The sequence below is a fragment of the Thermothelomyces thermophilus genome, chromosome 3, assembly GCF_000226095.1.
Source record: "Thermothelomyces thermophilus ATCC 42464 chromosome 3, complete sequence".
Taxonomy (NCBI): Eukaryota; Fungi; Ascomycota; class Sordariomycetes; order Sordariales; family Chaetomiaceae; genus Thermothelomyces; species Thermothelomyces thermophilus.
In genome coordinates this window covers 3,842,396-3,853,826 of record NC_016474.1, presented here as the reverse complement: position 1 = coordinate 3,853,826, position 11,431 = coordinate 3,842,396, and the positions used below count along the sequence as shown (strand labels likewise).

At 53.1% G+C, this 11,431-nt stretch overlaps 4 protein-coding genes across 4 annotated transcripts; 3 read left to right on the top strand and 1 right to left on the bottom strand.

The window, feature by feature from the left end:
• Nucleotides 1–131: 131 nt before the first annotated feature.
• On the bottom strand, nucleotides 132–1,720 carry MYCTH_2305327 (uncharacterized protein). Its single transcript, XM_003663353.1, has 2 exons — nucleotides 711–1,720; nucleotides 132–614 (listed from the first exon to the last, which is right to left on the bottom strand). Exons 1-2 carry the CDS (start codon nucleotides 1,497–1,499, stop codon nucleotides 471–473), a joined length of 933 nt encoding a protein of 310 aa, XP_003663401.1. The 5' UTR covers nucleotides 1,500–1,720; the 3' UTR covers nucleotides 132–470.
• A 1,185-nt stretch (nucleotides 1,721–2,905) lies between these two features.
• Nucleotides 2,906–3,562, top strand: MYCTH_48804 (glycoside hydrolase family 16 protein; the record flags this gene model as incomplete). Its single annotated transcript, XM_003663352.1, has 1 exon — nucleotides 2,906–3,562. The coding sequence occupies one exon, from the start codon at nucleotides 2,906–2,908 to the stop codon at nucleotides 3,560–3,562; it is 657 nt and encodes a 218-aa protein (XP_003663400.1).
• A 2,940-nt stretch (nucleotides 3,563–6,502) lies between these two features.
• Nucleotides 6,503–8,620, top strand: MYCTH_2062582 (uncharacterized protein; the record flags this gene model as incomplete). The annotated part of the gene is made up of 2 exons (XM_003663351.1): nucleotides 6,503–6,761; nucleotides 6,963–8,620. 2 exons carry the CDS (start codon nucleotides 6,503–6,505, stop codon nucleotides 8,618–8,620), a joined length of 1,917 nt encoding a protein of 638 aa, XP_003663399.1.
• Nucleotides 8,621–9,669: 1,049 nt separating this feature from the next.
• On the top strand, nucleotides 9,670–9,849 carry MYCTH_36895 (uncharacterized protein; the record flags this gene model as incomplete). The annotated part of the gene is made up of 1 exon (XM_003663350.1): nucleotides 9,670–9,849. A coding segment is annotated over one exon (180 nt), but the record flags the coding sequence as incomplete, so codon positions are not given.
• Between the last annotated feature and the right edge of the window lie 1,582 nt (nucleotides 9,850–11,431).

Sequence of the window (11,431 nt, the reverse complement as noted above, 5' to 3'; positions counted from 1 at the left end):
TATCAGATGGTTCACGGTCCCGGTTATCAGTTTTCTCCCCCGCGGGGTCTGACTGAGTGGAGGCAAATTCTGCTAGATGATGAAGTAAAGTTCTGAGTAAGAAGACCCTATAGGGTTCTTCTCGACATCAGACATTGTGCTTTGGTAAACTTTTTTTTCAGAACCAATCGGCGCATTGTCGCATGTTTCTGACTCCGAGCGAGTTAGCTTTGGCAAGATGAACCCTCGGGATGGAAGGAGAAGCTAGAGGTTTTTAAGATATGCTCTCTGGCTTGTGGATACGTCGCACTCCGAGGTCTGTCCACGACGAGAAGCCTAGACCCGAGGTGAATGAATCTCTTCGATAAAGGGCGGCATATGAGCCATCTATATGACAGCCGTTGTCTAACCTCTTCCCTAATGTGTCATGGTTTATCATTTATGACACAGCTACTCAACTTCACTGAGCAACCGCTTCGATGCCCACGCTCTCAGTTGGGAGGATGCCTGCTCTCCAACTTCTTCATGCCCTCCATTCCGCCCACGTCCTTCTCAAAGTCCGGTCGCGGCAGCTCGAACGCTTCGGTCGTTCGGCCATACGTGATGCCTCCCAACCTCGATATGGGACGCAGTACCTACGAGTGCACCGCTGGATCAGCACTCGCCTTCTCCCCCACCCCCCCTCTCCACTATTTTTTTTTTCTGAACGACAAAGGGCTTCCGAGACTCACCTTGGGATCGATCAGGTTCCTCTCCTCATTGATAGCGTCTTCCCTCGCCCAGAAGCGCGTGCCCTCGATGACGGCCATGGTGGCCGTCACCTTGCCCGGGGTGGCCCGGCTCTCAAACTCCCTCAGGCTCTCGAGCTTGCCCTCGATGGAGAAGACGGCCTCCTTGACGCGGGCGCAGCCGACCGTCTCGCAGTCGTAGGCGGGGGTCAGGCCGCTGACGTCCCACTCGCTGACGCCGTAGGGGGCGTTGACGCTGGTGCTGTTGGCGGCCTCGACGAAGCCCTCGCTGATCATGTTGATGACGCACTCGCGGCGCTCGTGCAGGTTGCGCAGCGAGTCCTTGGCGCGGGCGGCGTCGAGGGGCGAGGCGAAGCCGATGACGAAGAGCGGCGGGTCGTGCCCGATCATCTGGAAGTAGCTGAAGACGGCCAGGTTGGTGGTGGCGCCGTCGGCCGAGCGGGTCGAGAGAAAGGCGACCGGCCGCGGCACGACGGCCGAGATGAGGAGCTTGTAGTTGAACCCCGCCGGCCGGTCTGGCGCGTACGGGTCGATGACGACGTGTTTCTTTTCTTCTTCTTGGTGGTCTTTCCCCGCGGCTGAGCACGAGTTGGCCGCACAGTGCGTGGAGTTGGCGCCGGATCCGAACTGCCAGTTGGGATCCGGGGTCTGAGTGAAGGTGAAGGTCTTAGAAGAGTCGAATGGCGGGCGGGAGGCTTCCACTTTCTTGAAGTCTGGATGGGGGTTCCGCTGAATTGACTTCTCCCACGCAGCCGTTTTTTCGGCCGCCATCTTGTTGACTACTTGAGCTTGGTGGTCGATTCGATTCCTCGAGTTGCTGGCGTTGATGCTCGAGAGTTTCCTTGTTTGGGGCCGAGAGATGTAAATATTGGGGCAAGTGGCCCGGCAATCCGCGCTCAATGTGGGGGAGGGGCAACCCGCCGGGAAGCGCTTGTCGTCGGGTAATGGATTGCGGAACTGTCCCCGGGTGTGGTGGGTTCGAGTTAGCAGGAAACCCCCGCGCCGAGAAGGGAGTTGGAGAACAGAGGAACCGGGAGAAGCCCAGAACATGGCACCGTGCGGAACTCGATAGCAGCAGCACCCTTGCCGCTCGAGACCCATATTCTCTGTTTCTGTTTTGCCAGGTTGTTGCACGATCTACTAGAATCTGTACTCAAAGTGTAGTGTACCCAGCTGGGCGGTTCCCAGATCGCCGCAAAGGCGCCAAGCCCCGCCCAACCTACTACTGTATGTATATATGGACATCAGTACTCCGTACTGTACGGATTACATACATACATACATACATACATACCCCTCCGACCTCAACTGCCGCTCCCGGTGTTGCATGGCTCGGCATCAAACGGAAAATCCGGCACTGGTGTCCGAGAGCCAACAAGAGTCGATACTTGTAAGTCACAACAGTTAGATTCTTGGCTTCAGTCATGGAAATGAGAGCTGATAATGAACCGAAGAAAGAGAAGAAGAAATGTAAAGTATGTTCAACAACAAAAGGTGCGTTCCTTGGCTATGCATAACGTTGCCCATCTTTTTCATCCCACTTTCAATGCTGTATCTGCTGCGGGATGTTTGGGGTAGGGGAAACAAATTCAAAACCTTGTTGTTTCTGCCTTTGACACGGACTTCAGGTCAGTCTTATTACCTGAGGTCTTTTCCTCCGTTCCTGGGTGAGTGTCATTGACACGTCTTCGATACGATCAAAAAACAGTTATTCCCTCCCCTATTCGACCCGGTGTCGAAGTACCTTGGTTCTCTTTTCAGGGCTGGGTATGGCTTTAAGAAAACACACCTGAACACGAAAGGCACTGCTAAGGTACTGTTGTTCCACCCCGAAAACTCTTCTTGCACGGATGCTGTGGCTCCGGATGTTTCACCTGCCCGGTTTCATTCCGGATATATTAATCACAATGTCAGGTACATCGACTCCCCCCCCAAAAAAAATCCTCGAATAGAACGAAGACCTTCATGGCCGATCTCTTAATCGAATGCACATACATACATACCATACCCGGTGAACTACCACATGAACCCCGTGTATTAATTAAGCTAGCGTTGGTATCGCTAGGAATATATCTATGGCAAGATGCTCTTTTCGCTCCAACAGAATATTGCCCTCATTGTTTCCATCCTCTGAGTAGACGGACCATAGTACCCAAAAGAACCACGCCCTAACATAGATGGCGACAATGAAGCTCATGGAGGTCTTGCTGCTCACCTCCTCGATCTCGATAGCCTCGGCCAAGCACATCATGATCCCCTCCACCTCGTTCAATTCGCAGTCCGATTTCGACACCGACTGGAACTACCTCTACCCCTGGGGCAGCGACCACAATGGTGCCGCCCGCATGAGGGAGTCGCAGGTCAGCCTCTCGGACGGGGTGCTCACGCTGAGGGCGACGCGCGTGGACGGCGAGGCGCCCGCCCACCACGGCGGCAAGGAGATCGCAATCCGCTACCTGTCGGGCGCCGTGCACGCCAAGGAGCGCTTCAACGTGGTCGCCGGGGGCGGGTACGACTTCGCGGGCGAGTTCCGCGCCCCCGTGGCGCGGGGCACGTGGCCGGCCTTTTGGCTGACGGGAGTCGACAGCTGGCCGCCCGAGATCGACATGGCCGAGTGGAAGGGCAGCGGCAAGATCTCGTTCAACACCTTTAACACGTCGTCCGAGGTCCGCGCTCTGGACGTAGACTACCCGAACCCGGACGCCTTCCACAAGATCTTGTGCGAGGTGAGGGACATGAACGGCCAGGACGTGAGCGTGCGCTTCTCTATGGACGGCCAGGTGGTTGCGACGCAGTATGGGAGGGGGTTCGTGGGGAAGCCGTTGTACTTGTGAGTTAGTTGTTCCGACTGGGCGAGCGGTTTTCCATTGAGTTAGGCTTGGGGGGCGGGCCTGAACGAGCTGACGCGGTAACGGCAGAATCATCAACTTGCAAATGGAGGGCTCCTCGGGATCACCCGGCCCGGAATCAGGTGAGTTGGGAACCAAAAAACGACCTAGCCGAGTTATACAAGTCTGAACAACAGGTGTACTGACATGGTTGTTCTCCAACGAAAAAGACACATTATTCCAGGCCCGAAACGTGGAGATCTGGAGTTACAATTCGTAGAGAGTGAACAGAGTAAGGCATGGTATGTGTAAGATGCCTACCTTATTCCCTACTTACTTAGGTATGTAAGGGACCTATTTCCTGGTTGGCATAGTCTGAGTCAAGAACAAGGCCTAACCGTGCTTAGCTACATTTTGTAGCTTAGACCAAGTAGATAAATGAAGACCATCTACCTTTTCTCATTGTTGCGGGAGATGCGTAGACATAACATCAAGACAACAGTTAGGGACACTCGACACATTCAATCTCACCACACTGGTACTTCCATGATTCACGCATTTCGGCGGTATAAATACTACCTTGAGCTCCCTTGACCTCCAATCCAATAGTTACATGCCGTTCTAGGCGTGGGAAAGAGGAAGGAAATCTGCCAGCAGTATATAGTCTAACATTGGGCGCTTGGCCGACCTGCACACTTTATTCTGAAGCACACCTTAGTGTACTGTGAAAACTCTTGATTTCACAGTGCCTTATCCCGCTTGTCTATTCTAGCTGGGAGATGCCCTAAATAAGTAAGGTTCCGGACCCAAATCATTAGACGCAACCTACCTATAATGCTTGCAAGTTTACCACTCTTGACTCGACATCTGCAGATCATCATCGGGGCGGGTCCTCACCCTCTTGTAGGTCAATCCGACACTTTCACAGTCGGGGCGGGGCCGAATGGTTGACTGCGTCGAGTTGGAAAAGATCACGAGGACCAAATCGATGCACTAGACATGTCGCGCCCGTCGCTCTAGTTATAGCTGTGACGACTTTTTCACTTCTTATTCAGGACACTCGCTTCGAGAAAAGGCTCGGCTCGTGGGCGGCTTGCTGGCTACGCGACCTTGGAATTCGGTTGCAGTGCCGCAGTTCTGCATCGACCCGCAGTGCAGCACTTGCTCACAGTCCAGTGCCGAGATTCGAGCAGCCGCAAGGGTACCTACCCCACCGTTCTACCCGTTTTTGCAGGGTGATGTGTGCACTATGGGCAGTACGGATTACACAGTAACGTTATGTACGGATGTCGCTACCAAAAGAACTGGCTCACCGCCAAATTTGACCGGCAGAATGAATCCGCTAAAAGCAACATAAAGTACAGTGGGGCAAAGCACTATAGCCACTAAAGCCTAGGCACTGTGGCCGATTGTTAGTGAAGATACCTTCTAAAACTTTAGCGACCTTGCATGGTCTGTGCATAAAGGCGGTGAGCCAGTTCTTTTGGTAGCGACATCCGTACTCCGTACTAATACTATTGCTCTGCTCAGGTAGGTAAGAAGGTATACTGCAATCCGATTGTGAATGCAGGTCTGCGCATTGGAGCACCCGCGTTTTTCTCCCTCAGTATAGGCTACACAGTAGTGCATTGCTATGCAGTGTAGTAATTGATGGTCCGTATATACACAAGGTAGGTACCGTATAGATTCTACGGTATGAAACTGCCGACTGGCCTCCTACGCATGCCTCCTCTTCACGCCGCATCTTACTATCGATTTTTCCTTCTCACGGGTTTTGAAACGGCTTAGCGGTCGCGGATCCAGTGTCCAATCATCGCCGGGGACTTGGCGCTAACTTGATTCCACCCCAGCACGCGCGCTAAATATGGATCGGGCGAAGCTCTGCGGTGCAGGGTTAGTTAACAACAACCGAGCCCGTCACTACGATGCCCTGCTATCTCCCAAGACCTTGGTGACATAGGCAAGGAATAATTGAGAATCGAGACTACATAATAAACTCTTGTTTGATGCATTATCTGGTGTTGTCGTGGATGCCATATAACCGCGTAAAGCTAAGAAGTTGAGCAAGAAACGTCGGCTACTCGATTCGTTGCTCTCATGACTGACCATGGGGGGCCAAGAGCCGGAAATGCAACAGTGACCCAACACATTTTCACCAATTCGACGCCACGCCACCCCCCGGACACCCCTAGTGTCTACTGGGCTGTGATGCGGAGCTGGCTCAGGCTGATTTCCGGCGGGTTTTGCGCCCAGAATGGGGCAGACAGCTGCAGCGCAACGGCACGGTCGCGCAGCTGGAGATTCAGAGCATGACTTGCGCCTGAGGGAGCAAGCGGCTCGCCCGAGCCAAGCAAAGGCGGCGAGTGGCAGGGCGGTGGCAGACGCAGCAACAAGCCTAATGCTTGCTTGCTTAACTGCCCGAATTGACGATTTGGGGCTGGACGCCCGCCCGGCTAGCCGGCGCTTCCTTCTTTTCTCGGTGGGCACTGCATGGCTTCGAGCATGGGTGCCAGGGTTAAGGCGACGTTGGGTCCCGAACTCCAAGGGCAGGGTTGCGCGCTAACTCTGGCTCCAGCTGCTCGTTCTGGCTGCCCGGCCCCCTTCAGCCCGTCGCCCTCCCTCCGCTTCCCGCACCCGCTTGCAGAGCGAACCCGCCCAGGGGGTCGCTCAGGTCGCCCGCGCCCCGGTTCACGCACTGCTCGATCACTCTCGCTACACAGTAGTTACTCATCATTCCACTAACTTAGTTGCCCGCTCTGCCGATCCACCGATTTTCGCCTGCGCCAAAACTGCGTTTTTTTGGGTATCCGCTGGGCATTTGGAATCCTGGGCCGCTGAACCGGTTTACCCCGAGTCTCATCCGAATTCTTCCTGCCGCCTGTGATGGTCTGGATCGAGTCGACGTCTCCCTGAGACGAATCCCGCGCCTCTCACTCTGCCACGGCTATGGCGACGGCGAAACGGACGATTACGACTTTGCGGAACAGCCAGCGTCGCCAGACCTTAGCCATCCTTCTCTTTGCCCTCCCGAGCTTGCCCAGTCCCGCCGCCGGAGTCGCGAGCGCAGATTGTGGAGCAACATTTCTGTTCCCGACCCTGGGCCTCACCTTCTTCTACCTCGACACCATCGCCGTCACATACCGCTCCAACATCGCCAATCCCACGCTGTCGTGTTGGTGCGGCGTCCCCGGCCGGGCAACTCCAAGTTAGTGCCATCTCTCTCCTCTTTCTCTCCACTCTCCTCGGTCGCCAAGTTGCCCCGGAGGAGCCCACCGTCTCAAAAAACTCCCTACCCTCAGTTGCATCCTTCCCGCTTTGTTTCCCCCCCTCTCTTCGGATTCCCTCCCTTAGGAGTGTTGTATGTCTCCGACCAGTCCAGCTAATCACACCCCTCACATCTCTCCAGAGATTACAAACAACAATGTCAGTCCGTTCAACGGGAGCGTACCTGTCACCCTGACCGTTTTGTCCGACGACCCTTGTTGGTTTGAGCTCCGGTCGTCGTCCGGTGAATGCCGGCATACCAGCGAGACCTTCCATCTGTCTCCGAAACAACGCACCGTGGGCGAGGACGACGGCTCCTCGCCTCGGTCGACCGCCTCTCCCGACCCCGCATTGCGCCCTTCCCCGACGACGTCACACCCAGAAGCCCGCGCAGCAGGCGCCGTGGTTTCTCAGCAGCGTAGGAGCAGCTCCACGGAGGACAGCTTTAGCATCGGCGCCAAAGCTGCGTTGGGCGTCGGAATCGCGCTCATCTGCATCGCCATCGGCGCCATGGCCGCCTTCCTCTACTTCAGGCGCCGGCGGCGCGCCCCGGACGCCGAAGTCACCGGCGGCATGTTGAGTCACAGCCGTCGCGGGAGGAAAGGGGCCGAGAAGAAGCGGGCGGGTGCCTCGTCGGAGGCTTCGGGTCATTCCGACGAGCCGCTCTGCCCCATACAGCCGGTGTTCGATGGCTTCCCCGGCTCGATGGGCTATGAAGACGTGCGCTCCCTACACTCGAACACGCAGTCACACTCTACTACACATTCGTACTCCCCGCAATCGCCCGCCTACTCTCAGACCGGCGGCTTCTGGACGCAAGAGCGCAGCATCGAACGGGAGGAACTCACAGCGGCGCGTCTGAAATCCCAGCTCCAGCCGTCGGGGCCCACGGTGGTATCATACGGGCCCAATCCCGTCACCCCAACACTAACGCCCCGGGTCTCCCCCCGGCCGAGCGTTCCCACAGCCACGACACCAATGTCCTCCGGAAGCATAGAGCAGGTGCCGGGCCACGTGCCCATGATGCCCATTCCCTCCTCCGACTACGCCGACTATACCAACTACAGCATCCCTCCCCCAGCACCCCTTCCCATGTCTACGCCCGAACCTAAACCTTCACCACCCCGCCCGCAAGCCGCCGGCCCCACCGTCGTCTCCTACGGCCCCAACCGGGTCACGCCCACCCCAAAGATCGTCTTGCCTACCGTACCACCGGACGAGTCCATCGTCAACCGCCGCTTTCAAGAAGCAGCCGCCAAGTCCTCGGCCGCGCCGCACCACCACGAGCGCCAGTTCTCCTGGGAAGCCGACTCTCCCCTTCTCGGCGCGTCCTCCATGGGCCCGCTCCCGCCGTACGCGACGACGGAGGACTTCGAGGCCATGGAGAAGGGCGCCGTCCGTAAGCTGGCCGAGCCCCAGGCCGACGCCGAGCTGCCCCCGACCAAGGACGGCTTCTACCACTACACCACGGACACGGTCGAGTACGAGCTGCCCGGAGCCGCGCCGCAGCACGAACCGCAGCTGCCGTTCCGGCCCTATGAGCAGCAGCTCCAGCAGCATCTCCAGCAGCATCTCCAGCACGGCCGCGGGCACGGCGGGCCGCCCGGGGCCCGGGAGATTGACGAGCAGAAGTTCTTGCTGGATGACGTGGAGCTTCTTAGGGAGAAGGCCAGGGGAAAGGCGAAAGCGGGCGATGCCTCGGCGGGGGACAGCGGCGGGGGGTCGAGTGCGACTAGGCGGAACGAATACGGGGGAGCCGAAGAGTTCGATCTGGGAGACGGCTTGGGCCCGATGAGGTGACACCGGTGAAGGGGGTCGTCGACCATCGTGAGAGTCGTCGTGAAGGCCGTGTCTCCCAACAACTCCCTTCACTCTTGCTCCCTCTGCTCATCATGATTGGCCTGGCGACCCTTTGTTCTGAAACGGAGGAGACACCCGGATATAGGGGATGGCGAAATTAAGGGAACCTCAGGATGGATTGGCCGTTGACGGTTACCTGGATCGATTTGGCGATTCAAAAAAAAAAGAGGAGGAGCATTATACCATTTTGACAAGGCGTTGGTGGCGGAATTATTGCGGATTTTAATGTCTCAGTCTCGACGACGTAGGAAGGCTTTGATATCCAGGCGGCGATAGTCGGTGTTTTGATAAGAAACTGAACCACAACAAGTATATATTAAGATACATAATTTTATTCAAGGAAGTGTCTCGTCTTCCAAGACCTGGGAAGTCAGCAAGATGCGTAGCCTTGGACAAGATGCCTAGTTGGGCCATTTAGTGCGTGAATCCGACCCCCTCTCCCCCCAAAAAAAACCAATTATTAGTAGTGATTCGAAGCGTGCCTGACCTAGGTACTTACTTCACCTTACACAGTCCTGCGTATGTATTGTACAGTATATATATTATTATTACGGAGGTTGGCCCAGAAAGTCCATCCCCCAAGGCATGCCAAGCCCGGGCTGCTGACAACGTGCGAAGTGCATACACAATCTTGTTTATACTGTAATTTCTATTGTAAATTGATCTCCACCTACATATCTAGGTTTTTCCCTGCCCAACCTTGATGCCAGAGCCTACAAATCTCCCAAATTCAGTAGCCGTGATAATTCTAGAGCGTTTTGGTAAGCTGTCTTTCCAAGGTTAATAGACCTACTCTAACTAGCTTAGTACCGACAGAGCCTACTATACCCAGAGAGTCCGAAGTACCCGCAATGCCCGAAATGCCTACAGTCCCCGAAGTGCGCGCAGTCCCCGAAGTGCCTACAGTCCCCGAAGTGCCTGCAGTTCCCGAAGTGCCTACAGTTCCTAAAGTGCCCCCTAGGAAGGGTAAATATACCACTGTTGTCTAACGAATACAGGCGTTAACCCTCCATAGTATAGGAGTCAAAATGTCTAAAATCGAAGATAAAACTGGGGTCAAAAAAGACACACTAAAGGCTCTTCTTCGTAGGGCTAAGGCACGGGGATATATACCAGGTAGCCCTATCAAGGACGAACATGTCGCTAATATACCAAAGTCTAGGAGGCCGAAGGTTATAACCAAGTCTGTTTCCGAAGTCATCGAACAGGTAGTAACTAAAAATAGTACCACTAGACAGTACTCCTATCAGCAGATTACTAATATAGTTACTGATCAGCTTGGTAGAACAGGGCCAGGCCAGGAGACTATTCGGCAATGGTTAAAACAAACTGGCTTTAAGAATGTCAAGTTGACAACCAAGCCAAGATTAAACAAGGCTTAGAAGATGGCTCGGCTTGAATTTGCAATACAGGTAAAAGATTAGACCTTAGAGGACTAGAAGAAGGTAATCTAGAGTGACGAAACCTCTGTCATGATAGGTGCTATCTGTAGAAAACGGCGTATCTGGCGTCGAACCCGGGAGGTAAATAGCCTACATTGTATAAAGAGGCATTAGAAAGGGCAGATAGCCTTTATATTCTAGGGTTATTTTACGTAGTTAGAGATCGGTCCTTATTACTATTATATGACGAACCTAACTCAGACTTCTTCTAAAAGGGTTCAGACGAAGGTAGGTAAAGCGGGACAAGCGCGTAGGTCGTCTAAGGGATTCGGTAAAGCCAAAGGGTTTATAATAACACTAGAGTTATCTCTTATGGTAGTTAACGATGCTTGGTATAAGTACTGTAATTATAGGTTACTATTACTAGTAAACTCTTAGAGTCTACCGTAATAAGTGACTATTTATATATAATCCTAGGATTACTAGTAGTTATGGTAATCTTCTATACTAGCTTACCTAGCTCATGTCGTAAGCTAGTGATCCTCTACTAGGATCATTTCTTACTAAGTATGATCCTATCCTAATTAGTCTATTATTCCTTTGGCTTAATTAGCCTATTTGTGCTAGTAGCTTAGGCAGCATCTATATATATATTTCTGTGACACGATGCCCTCCCTCTAAGGCTTTTGACCTAAAAGCTCTCTTTAGGTCGTTTTAAATAGCGCTAATATCCTTTTCTATATATACCTTATAATTTTTCCCTTTTTCTATATTGCTAATGGCTAATAAGATGGTAGATTATATCTCTAAGCGCCGATCTTCGAAATCCTAATAGCGCGCTATACTTGCTTCTTTTATTAATTCTTCTAGTATAGATGTCATGCCGTGTTTGTAGTGTTTTAAGCGGAACTTGGCTTATTATATAGCGTTAGGCTCTTCTTGCTATAGCAAGTGTATATGTTAGGGTCATTCTTACGATAGTTCTAATATAGCGTCTACTTATTCGTGACCTAGTTTGTTACCTTAATATTTGTAGCTAATCTTTTATAGTAATGAAGATTATATCTAAATAAAAATATATAGAATAAGAAGAGGCTAATGCTAAAGAGGCCCTTTTTATTTTTTAGACTTAACTTTAGACAATTATTAGTCGATTAGCTTGTCTTTATTACTAGAAATGTTTCTTGAAGGAGCAGGGTTCCGAGCTGTTTCGTCGAGGTATATAGTCTTTAGAGGAAATAGAAGTGGAAGAACGGAGGGTATAGGATTCCAAGGTATACATTATTAGTGACGTACGGTCCTAGGGTGCTAATATCCTATTTGACTAGTCTTCTTTAGGCCTAGATTTGTCAGAGGCCGACTTAGCCGT